We start from the raw sequence: 26725 nt of genomic DNA on the forward strand, positions 1-26725 counted from the left end.
GGATAAGTAGACCCTCGGACCCTTTAGTCGAGCGGTTGGCGATGTCGCGGGAGATACGAGTTCGCGTCCCGGCTGCGGCAGTTCCTGTGGTTGCCTCCCCCTCCCGAATTCGATACAATATACTTTTCTACCCTCCACATCAATAATTGAAAATGTATGGTTTTACACAAGGATGAAAACAAGATGCAGTGTCTTTTTTATTGTTATTATTTTCAGCCAATCTGTCAATCAAGTTGCATTTTTTTATAGAGCTTTTCTAGCTCTTTTTCTCCCCAGTTGTATCCGGCCAATTATCCCACTCTTCCGAGCCGTCCTGGTCGCTGCTCCACCCCCTCTGCCGATCCGGGGAGGGCGTCAGACTACCACATTCCTCCTCCGATACATGTGGAGTCGCCAGCCGCTTCTTTTCACCTGACAGTGAAGAGTTTCACCAGGGGGACGTAGCGCGTGGGAGAACCACGCTATTCCCCCCAGTTCCCCCTGAACAGGCGCCCCGGCCGACCAGAGGAGGCGCTAGTGCAGCGACAAGGACACATACCCACATCCGGCTTCCTTCCCGCAGACACGGCCAATTGGGTCTGTAGGGACGCCCGGCCAAGCCGGATGTAACACGAGGATTCGAACCAATGATCCCCTTGTTGGTAGGCAACGGAATAGACCGCTACGTTACCCGGACCCCCCAATATGCAAAGTCTTACGTAATCAAAACATGCACGCGCACACACACTTCTAATAGGCCTCTTGATACATGGGTGCTTTAATTGAGAGCGCTGCTGATTAAGCTCGAGTCCCAGCAGACCCACAGATGACATGTTAAAGGCCTGGGTATCATCAGCCACCCTGACCTGAAAGCTGACATGCCAACAGCTCATTAGACATTTTTGGCGTGGTAGACCAAGTGTAATAGGACAGCAAATAAAATTCCAGGATCATATTCTCTCTTTAGAAAGGGAGAGGTAGAGATGTGGGAGAGCGGAGGGACATAGGAGGAGGAGGAGGAGGAGGAGGAGAGCAAAACTAGGAGAGAGTGAGTGTGAGGGAACGAGGTGAACCGAGTTCACACCGTTGGAAAAACATGATCTTTGACAGTGGCGAGTAGCTCTGGATATGTGACAGAGGCAGCAGAATGAGAAGAGGCAGCAGAATGACTAAAAGTAGGTCATGTGGGAGCCGGGGCGAACCACGTGAGAGGACAAAGAAGAAGAAAGCCACTTTACTTTGTCGTTGTCAGTTACAATGAAATGTGTTCTCTGCATTTAACCCATCCTATTGCACAGGAGCAGTGGGCAGCTGCAGCGCCCGGGGACCAACTCCACTTCCTCTTTCCATTGCCTTGCTCAAGGGCACAGGCAGGAGTATTAACCCTAACATGCATGTCTTTCTGATGGTGGGAGGAAACCGGAGCACCCGCAGGAAACCCACCATGCAGACACGGGGAGAACACGCAAACTCCACACAGAAAGGGGCCGGGATGGCCTGGGGTTCGAACCCAGGACCTTCTTGCTGGGAGGCAACAGCGCCAACCACTGGGCCACCGTGCCGGCCTCGTGCAGGATCAGATGGACATAAAAAAAAAGCCTCTCCATCTCAAACCCCTCAAACACACCATACCTCAATCATACTACTAGATACACATAACCCTCTCTTAAACATATACTTCAGATATTTTCATACTGCTCCAATTTATACGTAATTTTTCATATTTTCTTTCAAAGTAGGTCTATCCTGTTTTTTGTTTTTGTTTTTATTTTTGGTATATTTGTCTCCAGTCAGCCTCACATTGGCGTGTCTTCCGCTTCTCCCGGTTGTATTCTCACCCCACTGCACAAAACGAGGGAGCCATTCCAGCTGAGGCTGAAACATAACATTAAATTTTATTAATTCAAGCAAACTGTTACAGCCAACAGTTACATAACTTACATGGGATACAGTATTGATGTGTTTTTTTTCCTCCGTTTTTCTTCATGTTTTTATTTCTTAAATCCAGGGCTTCGCTTTCCCTTCCCCCATTTCCCCCCCGGACATAGAAACAGCTAATCCATACAAGCGCAGGCAAGTTAAGTAGTAACAGCACGATACATTCATCAAACTCAACAATACGTTTTGCACGCACAATAAGGCAAGTAGAAGAAAAGAAGGAGCAAAGAAAAGAAAAGGACGGCAGACAACTTCAAAAATGAGCCCTAAGGAAGGCATTGTGAGTGGTTCTGGCTATTGGACCTCAAGTTCTTTTTTTCTTTTTCCTCTTCTTCTGTTCTGAGTAAGTGTTTCTGCTCCGAATCCCAACAAGGTAAGGCGTCTCGCTGTTGGACAGAAGCTGAGCAGACCGGGGTCTGAGGGGTAAGCTGCCTTCGGTAGAGTCGAGTGGTTCGTCGCTGGCGTCCGGCAGACACTTTGCATCGTGACCCTGTCAGCGTTGAACGGGTGTGTTCAAACCTCAAGACTGTAGCCATCCTCCTTTGCGCACACACACATGCACACACTCGTGGCCTTTTCTCTCAGCGTTAGTACTTCAGAAAGACTGACCGGCGTGTGAGGTATGGTGCCCATCTGAGCCCTTCTGAGGCCTAAGGGGGGGGGGGGTGCTCCCGATGTCAAACTGAGTCTCAGAGCCACCACAGGGACTCACAAAACCTCAGCCGGTCCGGATCAGTCTCTTGGCATCATGTTTCCCATGGGCCGCAGGTCACTTTAGACTGGTAGATATGCGCATACTTGACCAAAAAAATCCATTTATTTCCCCGCCTTCATTTTCGCCACAGTCACACAACAATCGTCACATATATCATCACAATCTTTTGCTTGTTTCGTACTAATAAAATAAGTCCTGATGTCGGAGCTAAAAACCGCTCAGCAACACGAACTGACCGCCGACGGGCATGACAGGCAGCTGCCCTTGAAGTGGTTTCTGTTTGCAACCACTGGCCCATTAAAACTGCAAATGTTGCATTAGAAAAGGAAGTAACTTAAAAGACAGTTTAATAAAACGGCATTCATTCGATACCACTTTCAACCACTAGGTGGCAAAATTGTAAAGGAGATCTGAAGAGTGATACAACGTGCCACCTTTTTTTTTTTTACATTTTAACATTAACAAACAACATCAACGTACAGATGAGAACTAAAAAGTGGTGCTTTAAAAAAGAAAGTTTGGTTATTTTCATGTCACACAGTCGTACACAAGAAGGATTTCGTAATAAAAGAAACCCGGCAGGAACAAGGTTGAAGGATGAATACAAAAAACTTCTCTTGGAATACAAGATGGACGCAAGGATTCGCCCCAAACACAAACCATAGTGAAGAACACCAGATGGAGAAGGAGGCCGAGGGAGGGAGAGAGCGAGAAGGAGGGGGTGAAAGAGGGACAGAGGGTGGTAGATAAAAAGGGACTCCTTTCTATTCCTAGAACACGGGGGCTCTTCTTGGAGGGATGTTCTGATGGTAAAGGGTTCGGGACCACAGGGTACATAGGTGGAGCCACAAGTCTGGTGTCTCTCACCATCCTACAACCCCTCCACTTCACCCCCCACATCTCTCTTTCCGACGACACTCCATCACTCCATCCAGTCTCCTTCGTCGAACTCCGACTCGTCCTCGGAGTCGGAGTATTCGACAGCGATGCGACGCGACAGGATGGTGGCCACGTCGTTGCCCACCCGCTCATGCTTAGCCTCCTGCTCCCGCTGCTCCTCCACCTTCCGCAGCTGGATGCCTGCAGGCAGGAGGAGATGGGATGGGATAGAGATGACAGGGGAGAAAGAGGGCAGAAATAGAGACTTTTGACTACCTGTTATTCCTGAATGAAGCCTCAGATGGCACAACAAGAGGGAAAGGTAACTGAAGCAAATGGGCAAACGAAAAAGCTTCAGAAACTCACCCACCTCCTCACGTCAGTCCACATGCACAAACATACAGTGGAACAACAATGCTGGTCATTTTAAAAATCCACATTGTAAGCCACTAACATGTCCAATTCACATTTAGAGAGAGAGGGAGCAAGAAAGAGAGAGAGAGAGGGTCAGATCAATAAAAGATAAAGGGGTGAGAGTGAGGAAACTAGGACAGCTGGAGAGTAAAGGAGAAGCAAGAAATAGGAATGTAGTCAAGGCGATGGCAGAGATTGGTCAATGCAAGGCAGTAAGAGCACAAGACAAACAGATAGACAGATAGATAGATAGAGAGATAGAGAGGGGGAAAGAGCAGAGATTAAGACAGAGATTGCCAGATGTTAGTATGATGATAATTCAGCATCATTGAGCTACGAGGTTTATTGAAGCAGAACATCTTCATTTTCACATTTGTTAACTTCTATAAAACAGACCAGGGCTGATTCAGCAAGAGAGACTCCCCACCCACCTTTTCGAATAGCTTCCAGCAAGACGCTGCGTGCGTCGCTGATGGGTGGAAGGTTGGCAGGATGGTGCCTCTTGGTCGCTGCTTCGTGGGCAATGGCGTGGTGCGGCGGGGAGGCCATGGCTGCTGCTGACGGGAAAGACGGGATAGGGGGTGGGCCTGGTGGGAGAGGGGAGGAGCTCCGTGCCCCGGCAAGGGGCAGTGGTGGAGGAGGGGGGGGGTGGGGGCAGGACTGAGCCGTCCAGGTGGGCTGAGGAGACCAGAGGCGGGCCCTTGTCCAGGACCTGTTGGAGGCGTGCTGGGGAGGAGGAGTGGAGGGGCGGGGCCACGGGCGGAGGAGCAGGATGGAGGACCCCTGGGGCAATCTGGAGAGGGGCCGGCGGAGGCGGGATGGCCGGGGGGTGCTGCTGGATTGGTAGGGGAGGGATGGGGGGAGGCGGAGTGCCCCGCAGGCCTGTGCCAGTGGAGGGCAAGGGGGGTGGTGGAGGGGGGAGCGGGGGAGGTGGGGGCGGAGGGGTGCCGGAGTTGTGGCCTGCGGTCCGGGCGGGAGATTGAGGCCTGCTGTCGGAAAAACCCGAACTGGAGCTGAGAGAGACAGAGAGAGAGATTGGTAGGGAGAAAGAGGACGGAGGGGTGAAGTAAAAACAAAGGGAGAGAAGCGAGTCACTCACAGTTTGATTCAAACTTTAGTTCATGTTCAAGTGTTGGCAGGGCAGTTTGAAATCAGGGTTATGTTCCTCTCCTCTGAAGCTGAAACGAACCCTGTCTCGAGTCACTGACAGCAAAATAATGCGCTAACTTGGTATGGAAGGCAAAGCGGGGCAACAAAGTGATCGGAAACTGAAAGCCACAGCGATACATATTCCTGTCCTGACTCACCTGCTGCGCCTCTGATTCATTCTGCGTGGAACCAAGGCCACATTAAAGTACCATGAGCCCCGGGGCTACAACTTTTTCCAACCTCGCCCACACCATCGGCCATGCTGCATACAATGCATCAACAATCACGCATGTCTGCGGTTTAATTTTATGCCTGTTGCGGTACCAAATACAAGTCATATAATCATCATAAGCCCATAGTGAAGCATACATACACCATACAGAAACCGTATCACCAAAAGGTACCGGCTGGCTCACTGTAGGCCAATATTCATCTCGCTTACATAATGCATGCATATGTGCGCTTACACACACACACACGAAAGCGAACCCCCTTTGCCTAACAAGTTCAAGTGCCATAAAGTCTAAATGGCCACAATAAAAGAGAGCACCGATTTCCAAAAACAAAACTCATTCAACACGGGCAAGTGAGGCCTGCATGAATCATTTCTGTCCACTCATCACAAGTGGTGCAAGCACAAGAATATTGCATGACTCAATAACAACCGCAGGTATTAAAGTCTGTTCATCCCTTTAAAATGTCTTCCTCCTGGTTTTACACGTGGCAAAGTCCTTGATTAGAGCAATGAGGTCCAGGGCTTAAACAATGTCCCTTTCCAATGATATCAATGCTAAGTGGCTGAGTCTTTCATGTCCCAATGTAGAGTGCAGTCTATTCTTGACAAGTCCAGGTTTTGAAAAGGAGCGCTGTCCAGAGGGATTGGTAACAGGGAGAGTTACGTAAATCCTGAAGGCTTTATCTATGTTTGGAAAAACGGATAACAGGTTCATCTTCTTTATTAGTTGAAGCAAGGCCTGCACACTTAATTTCTTTGTTTCTGATGAATTCTTTGAACTGCTCTATGGCAATACACTGGCACTACCTGGGTTCCCTGGCACAGGGACATGGAGGGCACTGTAGGGAGGGAGTGCCTTCCTGCTCCTCTTCTCCCTCAGGCACCAGCTCCATATATCTGGTGGTTAGCCGTCTGGACTCAGACTGGGTTTCCATACCGCACTTGGCTAGCCAGTGCAAAATGTCCCCGCAGTCCGCTGATGAAGGAGTTTTCTTCGATCCTCCACTCCTCCCCGCCGGGAAGGCCAGCTCCATCAATGATGCCTCTCCCCCAGTACTCTCCATGAGGCAGCTCCCCACCATTCATCCTTGCAGACCGGGAGAGGCAGTCACATTCTCTGTAGCAAGGCAGCTGGACTATGGACCACAGGGTTTGCCACTGGGCAAAATGCCAACAGAGAGCTAGACAGGTAGGGCTGCATCGGGCATGGGCCTGTTGTCCCTCAGGAACTGGTTGGCATCATCTTCACTCCACCAGCCTTCTCTTCTCTTCCCCCGATGCTGCGACCTGAGTTGAGGGTTTTCTTCTCGGCGTGCCTTCCATGTCCCTTTCCCTTGGCGGGGCACCCATACCGGGAAACCACTGTGGCAATATGCTGCCACCACCTGGGTTCCCGAGCAGAGACATGGACAAGGATCATAAATGAGGGCACAACAGCTCATTTATTAAAGGAATTATTAAAAACACCAGAGTTAAAACCATATGAAAAAAGACTTAAAAAGTCTCTTCAATAGATATAGCAAGAGACTAGCTCTCTCTCTCTGGCTCTGGTATCTTCATTTTGGGTGTGGAAACAATTTATCTGCCCTGAGTTAATTACACCAACTCAGGACAGCTAGTCCACACCCACTCTTCCACGTGCTCTATTTCGTCAACAAATGTAAATCTGAAAGGTATTCAGAAGCTGAGTGAAGTTCTTGAGATGAGAGGATGTGAATTTTATTTAGAAATCCAAAGATGCTATTCAGTGCATTATAGGATTCATACCTCCGGTCTAGTTCTGCCACAAGGATATCAATGATCACAATGAAAACATACACTGCAAAATTTTCCCAGCCGGTCATTGTCATTCCAACATCTGGCTCAGATGATTCAGTTGGTTGTTTTTTACGCTGTATCCCTCTATCTGTGTCGGCCTTGTAAGTCTCTGCAACACTCGGTATCAGCTCCTTTGCCATAGACTCAAACCTGCCAAATCCATGCCGTAGAACTAATCCCTCAGTGAGCATACCAATTCCACTGCATAGGAGAGGTCAAGCTCAACTTCTTGGGGTGTGATGTTAGTTTTCTGGACATGTTGGAGCACAGGTTCCCATAGATTGCACAGAAAAGTTATTTCTAGCCTTTGCATCTGCCTGCAAAGAGCCAGAGCTTCCTTGTGTGTGGTTATGTTTTGATTCATATCTTCTGAGATTTTAGGGCGTCCAGGTAGCATTGCGGTCTATTCCGTCGTCTACCAACACAGGGATTGCTGGTTTGAATCCCCGTGTTGCCTCCAGCTTTGTTGGGCGTCTCTACAGATACAATTCACTCTTCGCTAAGGCCCGCCCCCCTTAGTTACTGTTGCTAAGTCCGCCAGGCTTTAACATTATTTTACGGTTAATAAAAGCAATTACTTACCTTGGAGCAGACAAAGCTGTGCTTGTTGATCTTTGAGGGGTTCAACTGGATTTGAGGATGTCCACTGAGCTTTATCCACAGCCTACACTTTTCAGGATTTGATTTTGGTTTTGGAAAGGGAAAAAAAACTTACATCTCCTTCCAACCTCTCCGGGTAACGAGTGTCACTGTTACAAGTGGCCCAGGCACAACGTTTAACCATAACTAGCTAAAAGTCCACAAAACCAGCTCGAAAATGAAGAAAATCTGAAACTTTTGTATCGGAGTCAACGGAGCGCCGCCATGAAAGTGTCGGACCTCTGTCGGAGCCTGTCCTATGCTGCGCTGTGACTGGCCAGTCTGCGTTTCGGGGGCGTGGCTTAGCGAAGGGTCAATTGGCCATGTCTGCGGGTGGGAAGCCGGATGTGGGTATGTGTCCTGATCGCTGCATTAGCACCTCCTCTGGTCGGTCGCGGGGCCTGTTTGGGGGGGAGGGGGAACTGGGGGGAATAACGTGATACTCCTACACGCTACGTCCCCCTGGCGAAACTCCTCACTGTCAGGTGAAAAGAAGCAGCAGGCAACTCCACATGTATCGGAGGAGACATGTGGTAGTCTGAAGCCCTCCCCGGATCGGCAGAGGTGGGACAGCGACTGGGATGGATTGGAAGAGCGGGGTAATTGGCCAAGTACAATTGGGGAGAAAAAAAGGGGGGAAAAACTAAAAAATCTTCTGTGATTTTAAGAAGCGAGTTGTGGATGCTGGCATAATTCAGACAATGTGTTGGTAGCTTTGGCATGGGCACAAAACCTTGTGTCAAATGATGACTCCAGAGTCTGAATTCTCCTGTCTGCATTCGGTTCGAGGCCTGACATGAAAATCTGCCACCGTGAAATGGAGTTTGAGTAGAATTTGAATACACTTTGAACAAACATGAAAAACTCATCTGTTTGAAGGCAGCAGTTCACTATTTACTCAAACTAAATTCAGAGTATCTGCAGCACAAGGCATCCATTTGGCCAGTGGATTGATGTTCCTTATTCGTGACTGTACATCTTTATATAGTCCCAATATATTGCTGGTTTTGTTATAGCACTGTCTATGACAGTTGTCACTGTTTATGCCCAACTCGCCCAGAACAGAGAAAATAGCATTGGCAATAGACTCCCCTGTGTGACTGTTCATCGGCAAGAATTTCACGAAGTGTTCCTGTATAGATCCCTCTGGGGACACACAGTGCATAATAAATGTGAGCTGATCTGTGTGTGATGTGTCTGGAGTGGAATCCACACTAATGGAAAAATACTTGGCTATTTGAATGTTAGTTATACTTTTTGACAGAACTTGTTCTTCCATTAACCGAACAACTCATCATCAATTGCTGTGGAACAATATGACGGTATCCCCTTGTCTGCATTCCCAAAATGTCCGATGTGCTCTCTCAAGAATGGGCCTAACTGACTGATTCTCAGCACCCAAAACAATTGCAATTATTTGGTGAGCCCAATATCTGTTTATGTCCCCTCTAAAGGCAAGCCCACGCCCAGACAGAAATCTTACAGCGGCTACGGCCCTTTTTAGCACCTCCGTCCAATACTGGCACTCAGTCTCAAACTGTTGACGCAGTCCAAAATCAGATTTTCCCTGTGTAATTCCAATCATTACAACCACAACCGGAAAACTTGGAAGCATTCTCACTGTTGCCAGACAACTGGCAGACAAAGCAAAACACACATCCTTTTGACAGCGAGTAGAGTAGCCAATCCCAGGGTACAGATTCACCATTGACAAGTTTTGGGGTAAATAAACTTTTTGAAAAGTTCTCTTTTGATGCTTGTATTGTTGTTTAGATCCTGAAAAGTTAGCCTCCCAATTCTGGCACGGGATCAGTTTTTCCCTAATCCAATAGTCCGCTACATCCTCGTTGATTTCCTCCCAGTATCCCGGGTCTGTGCCAGCTAGTGTATGCAAGTGCTGTGGCAGGTGGTTAGAGGCTGGGACAGCTTGCAGCCGGTGGGGTTCAATATCAGCAGCTGTTGATGTCCCAGGGCTGGGTTCTTCTACAACTGTCAGGATTTCAGGGTGTGATTCTGAGGCCCTAGTGTCTAGTCTGGGAGTTGAAAAAAGTACCACCTTGAAATTAGACTAGATGGGCTAAATAAAAACTCTACATTATCTAATGCTAGCCAGCTAGCCTAGCTTACATTAACCTAAATTCGGTTAATGCTCGCTACATTCGCTAATGTCATGAGCTCGTTAGTCAGCTAGCTAACCTATGGAAGCAGGTGGTCATTCCGCCAATGTCCTCTTCATTTCACTTGTCAGCTCTGCTACTAGTACTGCTGCTGGAGGGTTTTCGGTTGTCTCCATCTCGGGGCTTGCAGCTTTGAAATATCCTGTCAGTTTGGGGATTTTTCTTCATAGCTGTGACTCCCGCTGCCCTCTCTTTCTTATATTTTTTATGTGTTTAAGCTCCACTTTCCCATTTCTTTCCAGACATTTTTGCAAATGAGGCTACTGAAGTAAATTTCCACTCAAGCCAGGCAACTGCCACGCGTAGAAAAAGTTGAAGAACAGCAACTCCTTCATTGGACAATGAAGACAGGCACGTCATACATTTACCAATCACGGTGGCTTTTATTTATTTTTTCTAGATATTGAACCCCCCCCCCCCCCATGGTCCCCACAACACACATAACACTCAGGAGTACCAAGCAAAGGCAAGCATGATTTTTTTTTTCCCTCTGTGAATTTTTGTTTTTTCTTTTGTTTTTTCCCCCCGGAGCTTCATGGGCCCTTTCACATCGTCGGGTCCGGGGGCCTGAGCCCCTGTGAGCCCTTCCATTAAAAAGCCGGTAAAGGGGACTGGTGCGGAACATCTCACATTAAACTTTGAAATGCGACACTCTCCGAGAATTTCAGAAAGACATTAGGATAATGCCTCCAGAGGAAGTCTTAAAACACCTTTTACGAGAACCTACAAAGCGCTCGAGATCACAGCGCGCCTGAGGGCACAACACACGTCAGATTGCCATATTAGAGGATGAAGAACACAGCCGGTGGAGAGGCAAGGTGAACCGCAGAGCATCTACGGTCGACCATAAGTTGTATGTCTGTGGCAGAATGCAAGTAGCTGGCCATTCAATCAAGCTACCCCCCCACCCCTCCCTGCCTCCGCCTGCATCACCCACACCGCGTTTGATAAAGCCTTGTGGGCAAAGTAGGCCACCACAAAGGCCACCTGACATATTCACAATCAGCTTTCCTCCTAGAGGGAAAATTGCCATGGGCGTAGTGGCAAAAGCAGAGAGGCAGAGGAGCAAGAGGAAGATGATGAGTATTTCTGGTGTTTTCTGTTCTTCTCCCGCCACAACTATGTTAACATGCACTCGGCACACAAAGCGAAAACGCAGCTAAAGCTGGGAGGGCGTCAGGAGAGACTGAAAGGATGATGTCAAAGATAAACACGAGACTGGAGAAAGGACAGGAAAGGAAAGCGATAGAGATGCACAGGAGCCAAAAGTCAGATGGAAGCAGGAAGAGAGGAAACGAACAAGAGTGGGGAGGAGATAGGGGTAGGAGAAAAGCGCCGAGCACTTCAGCGAGGACCTTTGGAGAAATCAGTGAGCTATCTTTGCGGCGTTGCGGCCGGCGAAAGCCTCAGTCGCTTCCGTCTGATCACCTCACCCCCACAGAATGAAAGAGTGACGTGTGCTGCTCGGGTCGGCGGCAGAACACAACCACCAACACCCCTCGGCGGCCTCAACACTTTCATTGATCCAGCCGCGTCTTGCTTTCCCCCTCATCTTCGATCCACCAGTCTTTCACCCATCCATCTACTCCTCCATCTATCTCTTCTGTTTTTTTCCCCACCCTTTCTCTAAACAGGGCCCGGTTCCCCTTTCATCTTGCGGAGTTAAAAAAATACAAAGAAAAATGAAAAAAAGTCAAAATAATCCCAGACGAGAACAGCGAAACGCTCCCGAGGAAGTGTATTTGATCCCCGGCAATAGAAGAAGACAAACAAACAAATCAAAGCAATAGGGTTATTATATTATTGCTGCACTCTGTGTGTGTATGTGAGTGTGTGTGTGTGTGTGTGTGTGTTTGTGTGCGTGTGCGTGTGTGTGAGTGTGAGTGAAAGAAAGAGAGAGCTAAATGCTATATGCAAATATGTGTTGAAGTGTCTTTCATCCTGCCTGGTGTACTGGAGGAGTGGTGTTTTACCACATCAGCACCCTTTTAAATACTGTAACACTAGTTGTAGTATGTTGTTAGTTGTCGCTCACAGAAAAAGTACACTCACAGATGCTTAAAAATTGATTTCTTAACACTTTACGGAATTTACTGCTTAGATTTTTTTTGTTGCCTGAATTTACTGGCACTAAATGCATTGTCCTCGGTGTGAAGCTAGGACAATACAAGTGTCAAAATATCCGATGTCCCCGGGTAACGTGGCGGTCTATTCCGTCGCCTACCAACATGGGGATCGCTGGTTCGAATCCCCATGTTACCTCCGGCTTGGTCAGGCATCCCCATAAGCACAACTGGCCGTGTCTGTTGGTGGGAAGCTGGATGTGGGTATGTGTCCTGGTCACTGCACTAGCACCTCCTCTGGTCGACTGGGGTGTCTGTTCAGGGGGGAGGGGGGACTGGGGGGAATAGCGTGAACCTCCCATGTGCTACGTAACCCTGGTGAAACTCGTCACTGTTAGGTGAAAAGAAGCGGCTGGCGAAGTCACCAGCATGTGGTAGTCTGCGGCCCTCCCCGGATTGGCAGAGGGGGTGGAGCAGCGACCGGGATGGCTCAGAAGAGTGGGGTAATTGGCTGGATACAATTGGGGGGGAAAAATCCCCCCCCCAAAAATTCCAATGTCCAAATGTTGGCGTCTCTATAAGCAAGTGGATTATAGAGATGGTTTTGCCAGCATCATTTGTCCGTCTTTGTGACAAGTTTCTGCTTCCAGTTTTCCAAAATGGTTACCGGTGTTGTTCTGGATGTGCGTGCTAACTGGTCATAGTAGGCAGGTTTTATGGTTCGACATGCAATTGGTGGTAGAGAACAATTAAGGGACTGAAGGTTTCTCAGTCTGCAGCTGATATCAATGTACTGTACGGTGTTTTTTTTCCCCCCCTTTTTCTCCCCAGTTGTATCCGGCCAATCACCCCACTCTTCCGAGCCGTCCCGGTCGCTGCTCCACCCCCTCTGCCGATCCAGGGAGGGCTGCAGACTACCACATGCCTCCCCCGGTACATGTGGAGTCGCCAGCCGCTTCTTTTCACCTGACAGTGAGGAGTTTCGCCAGGGGGACGTAGCGCGTGGGAGGATCACGCTATTCCCCCCAGTTTCCCCTCCCCCCTGAACAGGCGCCCCGACCGACCGGAGGAGGCGCTAGTGCAGCGACCAAGACACATACCCACATCCGGCCTCCCATCCACAGACACAGATGCCCGACCAAGCCGAAGGTAGCACAGGGATTCGAACCACCGATCCCTGTGTTGGTAGGCAACGGAATAAAACTACTGTTTATGCTTCTCCTATGACTACAACTTCCTCTAATCCTGCTGAGAAGAGCTACAATCCCATGATGCTCTGTTTAACCAAGTGTTGCCGTGCATATGTGTGTGTGTGTGTGTGTGTGTGTGTGTGTCTCACCTGATCATGGAGGGTGGTTTGATCTCTCCGAGCGGGTGCATAGAGGGCGGGGGTGGTGGGGGGTCGTGCGGTCTGGAGTACATCCTATCCCCGGTGCGGTTCAGCAGCTCGTTCATCTGGCTGTAGGGCAGCGCCGCCAGCGAGAAGGGCCCATCCAAATTATCCACGTACAGCGCCGCCCTGGAGGGACACGGACAGCGAGGAACAGTTCAGCGAACAGCACTTGTGATCCACAACCTTTGTTTTTCCTCTGATTTCTTTTCGCCTCTGATTTACTTGTGGATTTGATTTGGGGGGATTTTTGTGTGTTCACGGTCAACGTTCTTATTGCATCTGCTCAATCTCTTAACTTCTGACGTCTCTTTTCTGTTCTCCATTTTACATGTGCAGAAAAAACAAAACGAAAAACAAACAACCCACAAACACATCCCACATAATCAGATCTTGCCGTGTGTTGTCCTTAAGGTGAGGGTGGGTGGGATGGCATCAGGGGTTTCCAGCAATGCTAGGGAGACCCTTGAAGAAATAATTTGATTTTCTTTTCACTGTGTTGCTATGTGCCCAGAGTAAGTGCAGAGTGGAAAATATGCACAGAAAAAAAAAACAAAAAAAAAAAACTAGATAACAAAATCCCCCCTCTTCACTGTTATCTCCCCACCTACACAATAAACACTTCAACCTGTATTAAACCGTACCCTGCAGCAATGTTTTCAAACAGGGTCCATCAGGCAAAAAGGTGGATCTACTCGGGGGGTTGTTGATGCACGAGCTCTTTTTTAGAGGCCGTGGAAACCTGCCGACGATCTGTATGCAGAGGTGGTTTGAGAAGCAGCATGTCACTGAGCTACAATACGCTCTGGATTGGTAACACAATGACAGAATTCCCAATAAGGCTGAAGCCAGTGGCAGTTTGTTGGCAGCCATATATGTATTTGTTAAATTGGATCTCGTCACTATTTTGGGACAGCACCAAGGAACAGAGAAATGATCCAAATGCTTTTCATGTTAGTTTTGACTTTGACCAGAAATGGAAAGCACTTTGAGTGGCTGTTGCAGCTAGAAAAGCGCTATATAAAATGCAACTTAATTGATTGATTGATTGATTGTTTGATATGCAGCATATGGTTGCAAGAAAAGGAAGCAGTAAAACTATACACAGGTTATCACAACTTCAGGAAAAAAGTAATTTCTTTGTCTTTTTTTCTTTAGACTTTTCCCCCCTTTTTCTCCCCAATTGTACTTGGCCAATTACCCCACTCTTCTGAGCCGTGCCGGTCGCTGCTCCACCCCCTCTGCCGATCCGGGGAGGGCTGCAGACTACCACATGCCTCCTCCCATACATGTGGAGTCGCCAGCCGCTTCTTTTCCCCTGACAGTGAGGAGTTTCGCCAGGGGGACGTAGCGAGTGGGAGGATCACGCTATCCCCCCCGAACAGGTGCCCCGACCGACCAGAGGAGGCGCTAGTGTAGCGGTCAGGACACATAACCACGTCCGGCTTCCCACCTGCAGACATAGCTAATTGTGTCTGTAGGGACGCCCGAACAAGCCAGGGGTAACACAGGGATTCGAACCAGCAATCCCTGTGTTGGTAGGCAACGGAATAGACCACTACGCTACCTGGACACCCCAAAAAAACTCCCGTAATTTATCACATGTTCATGGTTGTGATGTTATTTTTATCATTACTTGTTAACTGCATGTTTTGAGAGCTAATGGTATCAGCGACACGATATTAATTATATTCATTATCATTACTTAAAGTAAACAAAATTATGGGCGGCATAAATGCTTAGCAGGAAACGAGTTGTTAGCGATGTGGTTCCACTTATCTGTGTCCACTACTACAACAATGATGGAAAGAATACTAAGATGGCGTCGCGGTGACGTCACAGATTTTATGTCATTGTCAATCCAGCGTTTATTACAGATCAGTGGGGGGAGAAGGTTTTAATGACTCGTAACCACAATGCACTGCTTCCAGTCATCTGCTCTTTCCAGGAAATATCCTGACCATTATCCATGCGAACCCTCTGAAAGTTGAAGGCCAGGCTTGTCTGTTGTTCCTGTTGTCTTTACTAATTAGATCCAATCAAGTCACGAGAGGGAGATGTGGATGAAGAGGAGGATGAAAAGTTGCAAGCAGGGAGCAACTCGGTGTCGGAAGTACATTTTAGTTATCGGGCACATGTAGTGTATGAGGCACATGCACAAGTCTCACACACACACACACACACACACACACACACACACACACCTGCTGTCGTGGTAGGCGGCTGAGCCGTTCGCCTCTCTCTGCCTCTCCTCGGGTTCGTCCTGGGCTAGCTCGGCCCCCAGGGCTAGCTTCTGCCACTCTTTCTTGCGGTCGTGGGGCACCCGCGGTACCTTCTCCGGCTCCTGAGGGCGGTCTATGGCCTTCAGCTGTAGGGGCGGGGCGGGGCAGGTCGAGTGTTGAGTGGTGGTGGGAGACGGCGAGGCGACAGCAAGGGGCGTGATGGTTGTACGTAGGGAAACGAAGGCATCGAGAGCAAGGGAGACGGCGAGTCCAAAATGGTGGGTGAACAAAGAAGAACGGGGTTGGGAATTGAGCAAAAGAAAAAGAAAATGTAGAGGAGAGAGAGAAAGTGACAGATTAGCTGCTGTTCTACCAAGACGTGAATGACTAAACATTCAGTAGCTGTTATTTTCCATTATTCACCACCAGAGAGACTGAGGTGAGACTTGCACAGTGAGAGTTTAGACTTAGGAAGAGGAGCAGGGTGTAAGCAAGAGAAACATTTAAGACACAGTCAGGCAGCTTACCCACACACCCACACCCACCCACACACACACACACACACACACACACACACACACCAGTGTTGTAGTTGAGTCACTACACCTCGAGTCCGAGTCGAGTCTCGAATCCCCAGTGTTCAAATCCGGGTCCCCAAAGAAGAGTCCAAGTCGAGTCCGAGTCAAGTCCCCATTACCTGAGTCCGAGTCATCAAGGTTGAGTCTGAGCCGAGGTCCAACAGGATTTGCATGAGGGTATGCACGTGAATCCGCATGTAGGTGGAACACACGTGCCTGCCCTTGCACGAAAATGAATAATGTTACGGTATTAACATAGCTACCAATATCTGATGCCAAATTATTAGGGCCCATTACAAAAAAACCAACAAAAACAGTCTTTATCAATTAACAAGTCCGAGTCCTCATCTCCAACTTCCAAGTCCGAATGCAGTCAATGCTCGAGTCCAAGTCTGAGTCACGAGTCCTGAAAATCAGGACCCAAGTCGGACTCGAGTCTGAGTCCTGGACTTGAGTACTACAACACTGACACACACACACACACACACACACACACACACACACACACACACACACACACACACACACACACACACACACACACACACACACACATCTGAAGGAGAATCCTTAAATGTTTCAAAGATCTATCACAAAGTCTGGGATAAAAATTGCAATTAAAGCTATCTGATTTCAGGATACTAAATTCTGCTACATCACTTTGTTATTTAACTAAACACACACACACACACACACACACACCCTTCACACTTCACTAAAGCCTCATTCTTTTTAATATCCTCCTTGATTTTGACGAGCACTTATCGCCGTGACAAGCGCCGTTTTTTTTTTTGCCTTTTAGGCGAGATAATGTTGAATATTTACACAGACCATTCATTCGGCAAACTATCTGCAGAGAGAAATCACACAGCTGTTCAGAGTGCAGAGATCTACATCGACACTCCGGAGAGAGAAGTCTTCCCCAGTCTGGGAACAGGCTGAACTGTTGAACTGACTGGAGACCAGTGCGTTTAAACACACGAGGTGTGGCACCGACAGAAGCATTGTCGACAACAATCAACATGCCGTGAAAAGTCATTAACCCAGTCCTATCGTTGAACAGAGCTCCCTAATTCCCAGACTCAAACATGCCATTAAAACTTAACACCTAGCGTATTACATGGAAACGTAGCTAGAACACTAGAACAACGGGTTGAGAAATGACACACAACAGTGTTTTGAGATAGTCGCTGTTATTTTTCCACATACCTGCCCTGGGAGGTCTAAGTACCTATAGACCTGATCATACATGCGGGAGTCCTGCAACTACAAGAACAAAAAGAAAAAAAATACAAAACCACAAGAAAAGCACCAGGGCGGGGGCACAAAATTAACAGGGGCAACAGGATTCTGCATAACACCACTGCACACGGTAAACAGGGACAAAAGACGGGGGGGGACGGTGACAAGAGACTGAGCTGGACAAAGGAAGACAGAGGGAGAGAGAGAGAGAAAAAAGAAAAGTGCTGGTTAACACAAAATGACAGCATGCGTGGCTGGGGGTGGGGGGTGGGTGGGGGTCCACAATGCAGGGAGGACGCACAAACACGTCTTTTCAGCACCCCGGCAAATGGCAGAGCGGAGCTTCAGGATGCACACAGAGAGGAAAACCGCGGCAGAAAGGGAAAGATGTCTCTGGAATGGGAGGACAAGCCACAAAGGCACATTTCTGGACGTGGAGGAAACACACTATCAGACCCACAACAGTACACAGAAGGGGATGGCATGCAAAACACACACGCACACACACCTGCGCATACACAAGTTTAGACCAAAACATTAACAGAAAGGGCAACAGAGACACTAAAAAGAAGAAGGAGACATATCACAACTAAACATCCATTTCCAAAGCATCCTGTCACATTTCCTAGTCAAACATTCTTTAGTTGGTCATTTTTAGCGTGAACACACAATGCATTTAGACAACATGACTAGAAATATACAACACACAGTTGACAATATAAACAGTTCATTGTGAACACTCATTCTGACCGAGCCAGCTTTTTAGAATTTTTTTTGTAATTATCCCCCCTTTTCCCCCGCTAATTGTACTCGGCCAATTACCCCACTCTCCCGATCCGTCCTGGCCGCTGCTCCACCCCCTCTGCCGATCCAGGGAGGGCTGCAGACTACCACACAACTCCGATACATGTGGAGTCGCCAGCCGCTTCTCTTCACCTGACAGCGAGGAGTTTCACCAGGGGGACGTAGCGCGTGGGTGGATCACGCTATTCCCCCCCAGTCCCCCCTCCCCCCCGAACAGGCGCCCCGACCGACCAGAGGAGGCGCTAGTGCAGCGACCAGGGCACGTACCCACATCCGGCTTCCCACCCGCAGACACGGCCAATTGTGTAGGGACACCCGACCAAGCCGGAGGTAACACGGGGATTCGAACCGGCGATCCCCGTGTTGGTAGGCGACGGAATAGACCGCCCCGCTACCCGGATGCCCCAGCATTTTAGGTTTAACCTACAGGCAGGTCAGTGCGCATCATTCATTACCACCTCAATTGTTGTGCATGACACAGTATGGCTCCAAGTTGAGGGGACACTCAATCTGAAACTCAAACCATCATCACGAGCTCCTAACAAACGCCGCTCCCACTGAAAGGCTTCTATGAGGGGCTGTGCAGACGGTGTGTCTGCTTGTGTCTGTGCATGTGTGTGTGTGTGTTTGTGTGTCCTCCAGAACTTCTTCTGTGCGGTTCCTAAACAGCATTCACCAAAGTGGGAACTTCCGGCCCGCTCCGCTGAACAGTGATAGATGTCTTCGGGTGTGTGTGACAGCTCATTCAGACATGGTGGCCCACCCTGTGCTTTGCAGTACTGGGGTTGAATGCATGGTGTGTGTGTGTGTGTGTGTGTGTGTGTGTGTGTGTGTGTGTGTGTGTGTGCGTGTGCACATGTGCATTTTTGACAGGCTGCTGATGGAAGGGGGTGATTTGATGTGACGTGGGTCGTGGACAGCATCTGCTCTAGCTTGACTAAACGATGTTGACGCGGCCCCTCCCGTCCGCCCACCGCTGTGACCGGGCCGGTGGGGAGCGAGCATGGGGATATAAATCCTAACGGTAACGCACATTGATTAGCTTCCGATTCATCACAGCCCATTACCGCTGATGAAGCATCGGCAAAGGGTGAGGGGCTTCACATTTCTCCACACGCACAGCGGTCCCGACTGTCCCCAGCTTACTGCTCTTACACGCTCATTTCTATCTGAACAGCAAATCTGATGCTGTGTATTCCTCAGCGGTAGAGTCTAACAATGCTACCAACCGACTGCTGCGCCTTGAGGAGCTTCACGCAGGCGTCAATCTTTTCAACATGTCATCCTCTGCCGCAGGGCTTCACAATGTCACAACAAGAAGATAATGATGATGCACAATTTGCAAGAACAATAATTTGCTTGATTATCCCCGGACTTCCCTAAAAGTCTCGTCAATAAGCCCAACAGACACTGATTTTTTTTTGGGGGGGGGGGGTTTCTCCCTAATTGTACTTGGACAATTACCCAATTTTCTGAGCCATCACGGTCTCTGCTCCACCCCCTCTGCCAATCCGGGGAGGGCTGCAGACTACCACATGCCTCCTCCGATACATGTGGAGTCACCAGCTGCTTCTTTTCACCTGACAGTGAGGAGTTTCACCAGGGGGATGTAGCATGTGGGAGGATCACGCTATTCCCCCCCAGTTTCCCCTCCCCTCCGAACAGGCACCCCGACCAACCAGAGGAGGCGGTAGTGCAGCGACCAGGACACACACCCACATCCGGCTTCCCACCCACAGACACGGACAACTGTGTCTGGAGGGACGCCCGACCAAGCTGGAGGTAAGATGGGGATTCGAACCAATGATCTCCGTGTTGGTAGGCAACGGAATAGACCGCCACGCTACCCGGACGCCCCTTGACACTGGCTCTTTGGATATCTCGAACACAACACAAAGTCACCATAAACCGCACAGCCCAGAAGGATGTGCAGAGGCTCTAGCCCACTATAAGTGGCCATAACATCAAATTAGCCACATGATATTACAAACGGCGGTGCAGAACAGACGGTGGCAGTCAGACAGCGGGACACGCAGCATAAGTCAACCCTAACTTTCTTGGTGAGGAAAAGGTTCCAGTTAAAAGGAACGAGGGAAAACGGGTATGTCCGTATGACATGCCGACTAAATCTTCACCGCACGTGGGTCTGCTGGCCGGACCTGCAGAGCTGAGGTCGTCTGCGGTACCAGGCAGCGAGATAGACAGCTCTGAGATTCCCCTTACATCCCCGCACAGCGTGTCCCGATAATGCAATACCTGCTCCTGCCAACAGGAAAAAGAGCACACGCCGCCTGCATCAAGACAGCAGTTAATATCACCCGTTTCATCCGGATCTGCAGAGCATCGCTTGAAAAAATAAAATGGTACAGCTCAATAGTGGAGGCCTTCTCTATGAGGAACTGCTCAATCCGCTGGGTGAGTAAACACATTTAATACATTTTCCATCACCCATCATGCACCCTGGTCCTGCCATCTTATTTGTACACCCCCCCCCACACACACACATTTGTACTTCTATTTTGGTGAGGACCCCTTCATTGACTACATTCATCCCACCCCCCCTTTTTCTGATTTTTCCCTTTTTTCTCCCAATTTAGTGGCCCATCGATCCCTATTTTAGTTCAAACACCCACCCTCGTACTGCCTGTGTTCGCCAACTGCATCTCTCCGGCCGGCAGTCTCGAAGGAGACGCCTCCCCACTTTCGTGACAAGGCGAATCCAGGCCGAACCACTGCTTTTACCGACGGACACAGAGATGCATTCACGTGACGAACACAAGCTGACTCCGCCCCCCTCCCGAAGACAGCGCTGCCAATTATTGCTGCGTCATCGAGTCGGGCCATAGTCGGATATGACGACACCGGGGCGCGAACCCCGGTCCCCAGTGGGCGACTGCATGGACACAAAGCTGATGCTTAGACTGCTACACCACCGCGGACCCTAGGATGTCTTGTTTTACACCACGACGCTGGTGGGAATGCTGGGATGCAGGGTTTGGGCTGCATGAAGAAGGGTGAACAATAAAAAGGTAAGTCGGAGCAAGAACACATCGATGGTAATGTAAAACGTGTGACTTGGGGGAGGCCACGTATCCCTGTGGGTAACTCCAGTATTGGACTCAGTGATGTGGGGGGGGGGCCTGAATTGAACGATTTAAACATTGTGGGATGAAACCTAAGTCAAGGTCTGAATTGGGCTCTGTGCATATGAGAGAGAGAGAGAGAAAATAAAACATGAGTGTGTATGGCGTGTGTGTGTGTGTGTGTGTGTGTGTGTGTGTGTGTGTGTGTGTGTGTGTGTGTGTGCGTGGCTACCTTTACAAATGTAGCTAATTTCAGGAGACTGTAAGCCTCAACTGGGGATTCATTCTTCATCTGAATGGAGCAGCAGTGGTAAAAAATGTGTTCTGCTGTGTAAGCACCCTGTGTTTGTTTGTGTGTGTGTGTGCTGGCAATATTTATGGATTTATTTGTGCGTGTTCATAACACATGCTTTGGTGTGTTTGTTTTGAGTGTGTGCGCAAGTATGCCCGTTTACACACATGTAGGTGTGCATCTGCATGTTTGCATGCTTGTGCCTATCTATGTACCTTTGTTTCTGCTGCATGGGAAATGTGCCAGACTCAGCAGAACTCAAGCCACACACACACATACACACACACACACACACACACACACACACACACACACACAGGCCCTTGGAGGCCCACTACCACTAGACCACCCTGGAGCCAACAATAACTCCTTTATACACATTACTGCTGCTGTTCATCCAATAGATTTATATTGTGCACTCTATTTATTACACTTCTGCTTTACTGATGAGAGTCACTGTAACAGAGTAATAATGAGGCCATTTCTGACATATGTAATTCATAATTATTTGTGTAATGTTAATCCCACCGAACACCAGTGCTCTTTCAATCCTTTGGATGGAAAAATGGAGAGGCGCTGTAATTCATCAGTGTTAGTTCTGACACCAAACAGAGGTCTGCAAGGCAAACAACCATCTAAAGGGAACTACCATTCCAAAGCAATGGAGAAGTCCATTCAAAACAAATGGTAGGCGAGCATCACCGTGACGGTTCTCAGGCACCTTGCTGTTAGTCGAGTTACTTATAATCAATGGCTGCATCCCAAGTTTCAAGTTTGCGCCATCTCTCCTCTCCTGCTTCAAAGATATCGAGCTACGTGGCCGGCTTTGAGATTATATAGTCTCTGAGCCTCCTACTGCGCAGTAGGCATATAGAACATGCACCTGCTCCTCTTACTCCTTGTATAATTGGGATGCAGTCAGGGGAGGTGAGTGTCGGGGGGGGGGGGCAGTTGTTAGTGGGATGTGGCATTTATTAGTCGAGAGCAAACCAGAGATAGAGGAGCGGGAGGGGAGTTGTGATGGTAGCAGGCTAACCACCCAGGGGGGCACAAGAGGTGGAGGTCCAACGGCAGGGGGATGGAGGCTGAAGGTCTTACCTCCGGGAGGGAGAGGAAGGAAGGAGGAGGCTCAGAGGGGTATCTCATGAAGCCCTCTGAACACACATGATAAGGCAATTCCAGCTGCACGGCGGCCACACGCAACAGAGACCAGAGTAGAGAACAGAGGAAAGGAACAAAATCAGGGAGGAAGAGAGAACTGCTAGGATGTACAACTGGCAGCAGAGTCATGGTAAAATGTGCCCCCCCCCCTCTTATGTCCAAGTAAAATCTAAACGTTATGAGTTCAGACTGTAAATGGTTGCCAAGGTTGTGCTCCTTCAAAAATGTCTGCACACCTGGCTAACAAGTGGACCACTTTAGCTACCAATGAAGACTCCAAGAGGACATTTACAAAGCAATATTATAATTCTGTAAGTTGTTCACGTTCTATCTGCCTCCCTACAAGAACACTTAGCATTCCTCATATACTCACATGAGCTTTTTATTTATTCCCCCCCCTCCCCCCATTTGTATCCGGCCAATTACCCCACTCTTCCGAGCCATCCCGGTCACTGCTCCGCCCCCTCTGCTGATCCGGGGAGGGCTGCAGACTAACACGTCTCCTCCGATACATGTGGAGTCGCCAGCCGCTTCTTTTCACCTGACAGTGAGGAGTTTCACCTCGGGGAAGTAGCGCGTGGGGGGGGGATCATGCTATTCCCCCCAGTTCTCCCTCCCCCCTGAACAGGCGCCCCGACCGACAAGAGGAGGCGCTAGTGCAGTGACCAGGGCACATATCCACATCCGGCTTCCCTCCCGCAGACACGGCCAATTGTGTCTGTAGAGACGCCCGACCAAGCCGGAGATAACACAGGGATTCAAACCAGAGATCCCTGTGTTGATAGGCAACGGAATAGATCGCTACGCTACCCAGACTTACACGTGCTTTTCAAATAAAAATTTCCACCCCTTAAAAAACAACCATGTAACCTGGAGTGAATTCTCACAATAGGCAGCTACTAGGTTTGGTCTGAAACAACAACAAAACATGAAAGACATATGGGGCATGCGTACCGTCCTGTATTGTACGGTGCCACGGCTTTGACCACAGGGAATGAAATGACATCATCCAGAGAGGCTGACGTGCATTACCACATGCTCCATTAAACTGGGTAAACACACTTTCCAAGCTTATCCGTTTGAAACATGGGAATTTTTTCATTTCCATGCAATTCTTTCTGCTTTATTGTCTGTAAAAACTGGGGCCAGTGATGCACCAGGACAGAGCCTGAAGATCCAGATGTTTCACCACACAGGATCAGAGGCCTACGCACATACTGGTGTTAGAACAGGGATGGATAAGTTGATGTATCAAAAAAAGGATACCCTCTCACCGATATTTATACAGAGACGTGCATTACTGCACTGGACATGTTTAGTGACAGAAAGACCAGTGTGTGTGTGTGTGTGTGTGTGTGTTGACAGTGGACTGGGCCATGATGTGTGCAGCAGCTAGGGCCTGCAGCAGGACCCCTTTTGGGAGTGGCAATCTCACTCTGTCTTTCTCACCGCTTCAGGCCCACTGCCTCAATCTCTTGATGGAACTCATGGTGTTACCGTAGCAACTGCATCTTGGGCCCAAAGGGATTGGATGATTTGGGGTGGTGGCTGTATGGTGACACTGTGAACTTTTGCCCAAGACCCCTAACAGGAGGGCACTTCTGGGCTCTGTGTGTGTGTGTGTGTGTGTGTGTGTGTGTGTGTGTGTGTGTGTGTGTGTGTGTGTGTATCGGTGGGAGAAGGAAGAGGAGAGAAAATGTGATTTTGTGGTCTCTAAATTAGCTTCTTAAAGTGTTACCTTGTTTTACTCAGACGGACAATTGATTTTTTTCCCCACGAGTTAATATAATGCTATTGGTAAAAAATAATGGTTCTTGCGTGGCTTTACATAATAAGAGATAAGTGAAGCTCAAACTTGCACACATGCAGAGAGAGAGACACACACACACACACACACACACACAGCCGCATCCCAGAGCTACAGATGATTTAAATCAAACAGTAATAGCCTTAATGGACTACTTTGGGGTGGTTCAGTTCCTCTTAGCAAATGTAAGTGGATCAGGCTCTGAAACACCTGGCCTTTCACAGCTCCCAAGCCATTAGGCCAGACTCCAGCATAGCAAACTTAAGTCCTTGCGGGCATTTGGTAATTTGGACATTCTGAAATTTAACCTGCTATTATTCTTTCGGCCATTTGGGGGCAACATTTTTCATACGAGCAGTCAAACAAACGAATATGTCACGTTAACCGGCAACTACGGGTACGGATCATTTCCATGAAGCGTTGTTTCACTGCTAACAAGCCAGTGTTGCCATAAATATTTTACCCACATTACAGTCTGACATATGGGGATTAAAAAAAAAGCTCAACCCCCCCAAGGCTGAAATTCAAATTCCAAGGTTTCCCATATGCATGGGATTTATGAGATTCTCTATGGATCGTCCACAGACACCCCTTACCTGGTGTGGACCTCTTAACTGATCATATTACTAATAATTAAACCAAAGGCCAAATCTGGCTAATAATGCATCATGCAATCGTCTCAGCCCCCCCACCTTTTCTCCCCAGTTGTATCCGGGCCAATTACCCCCCTCTTCCGAGTCGTCCTGGTCGTTTCTCCAGCCCCTCCCCCATCCAGGGAGGGCTGCAGACTACCATGTGCCTCATCCGATACATGTGGAGTCGCCAGCCGCTTCTTTTCACCTGACAGTGAGGAGTTTAACCAGGGGGATGTAGCACGTGGGAGGATCACGCTATTCTCCCCAGTTCCCCCTCCCCCCTGAACAGGCGCCCCGGCCGACCAGAGGAGGTGCTAGTGCAGCGACCAGGACACATACCCACATCCGGCATCCCACCCACAGACACGGCCAATTGTGTCTGTAGGGACACAACACGGGGGGGATTCGAACCGGCGATAACGATGTTGGTAGGCAATGGAATAGACCGCTACGCTACCCAGATGCCCCAGTCCACTCAGCTTTAATAAACAAGCTCCTAGTAATGACTTTTCCATTTGTCTGACGAGGCAAACCGGCGATTATTCATGTTTTGGCCTATTAAATACAAATGACGTATACGTTACATTACTGCCAGCCATTTTCCAAATCAGATGTTTTAGATTTTTAAATTACTTTTGCCCAGTTTCCCAGGAACTGTGGTTTCCATTCTTCTCTGTAGAGTATGAAAGTCAACTGAAACCTGTTTGAGATAGGCAAACCATCACAACAAAAATCCTGTCAAATATTTTTTTTTTTTTTGGTCAAAAATATGCTATCGATGTGGGACAACGCAGCTGAGAGCAGAAATTGTTGTGGAAAATCTCCAGGCGGTTGCAATCATGAGCTACGCTACGTCCTCATAAAATCAAATCCAGAAGATAAACAAGAATCAAACAGGGATGTTGTGAGCAAGATAACGTGAATTTAGCAGTTTCTTGCATTAATAAGGTTGCTGCTTGGACTTCACAGAAATCTACGCTCTTAACTGCGCTGTCTCTCAATGATAGCATTAACTTGACAAAAAAAAAAAACAATAATAATAATAATTTGGACAGAATTTTAACTGTGATGGATGACCCATCTCAAGCAAGTTTCACATTTCTGCAAGCTGATTTACATACCGTAGTGAAATGAATGGAAACAATCAGCACCCGGGTAGGAAGGAAAAACACATCCACAAATCTAAAACACCATATGTTTTGGAAAACGGTTGGGAGTAACAAAAAAAGTACACCGCCATTTGTAATAAATGGGATAAAACATGCAAAACCACAGGTATGTCCCTTTGAACAGGAGTACATTAGTGACTTTTAGGATACGTGACACAGGGCACAATTTGGAGAAGCTCAAGAATATACGGGTTGTGGCAAGCAGACCTGGCCAGAGCAATACAACTCTCTTCCGAGAAGTTGTGAGAGGTTTAAGAGTTGTTGAGGTTATTTTGATGATCACGTAGCTTGGAACAACATAAAACCAAGTGGTCGTGGGCAGCGGATTCATCACTT

General features: G+C 48.5%; 1 protein-coding gene across 1 annotated transcript in view; it reads right to left on the reverse strand.

The window, feature by feature from the left end:
- Positions 1 to 1861: 1861 nt before the first annotated feature.
- wasf1 (WASP family member 1) overlaps positions 1862 to 26725 on the reverse strand; it is a 56142-nt gene continuing 31278 nt past the window's right edge. The window contains 6 exon segments of the mRNA XM_056294148.1: positions 1862 to 3712; positions 4357 to 4573; positions 4575 to 4938; positions 13346 to 13525; positions 15601 to 15764; positions 17406 to 17462. Coding sequence (XP_056150123.1) covers positions 3555 to 3712; positions 4357 to 4573; positions 4575 to 4938; positions 13346 to 13525; positions 15601 to 15764; positions 17406 to 17462 — 1140 coding nt within the window. The 3' untranslated portion in view covers positions 1862 to 3554.

The sequence above is a fragment of the Lampris incognitus genome, chromosome 15 (genome assembly GCF_029633865.1).
Source record: "Lampris incognitus isolate fLamInc1 chromosome 15, fLamInc1.hap2, whole genome shotgun sequence".
Lineage (NCBI taxonomy): Eukaryota > Metazoa > Chordata > Actinopteri > Lampriformes > Lampridae > Lampris > Lampris incognitus.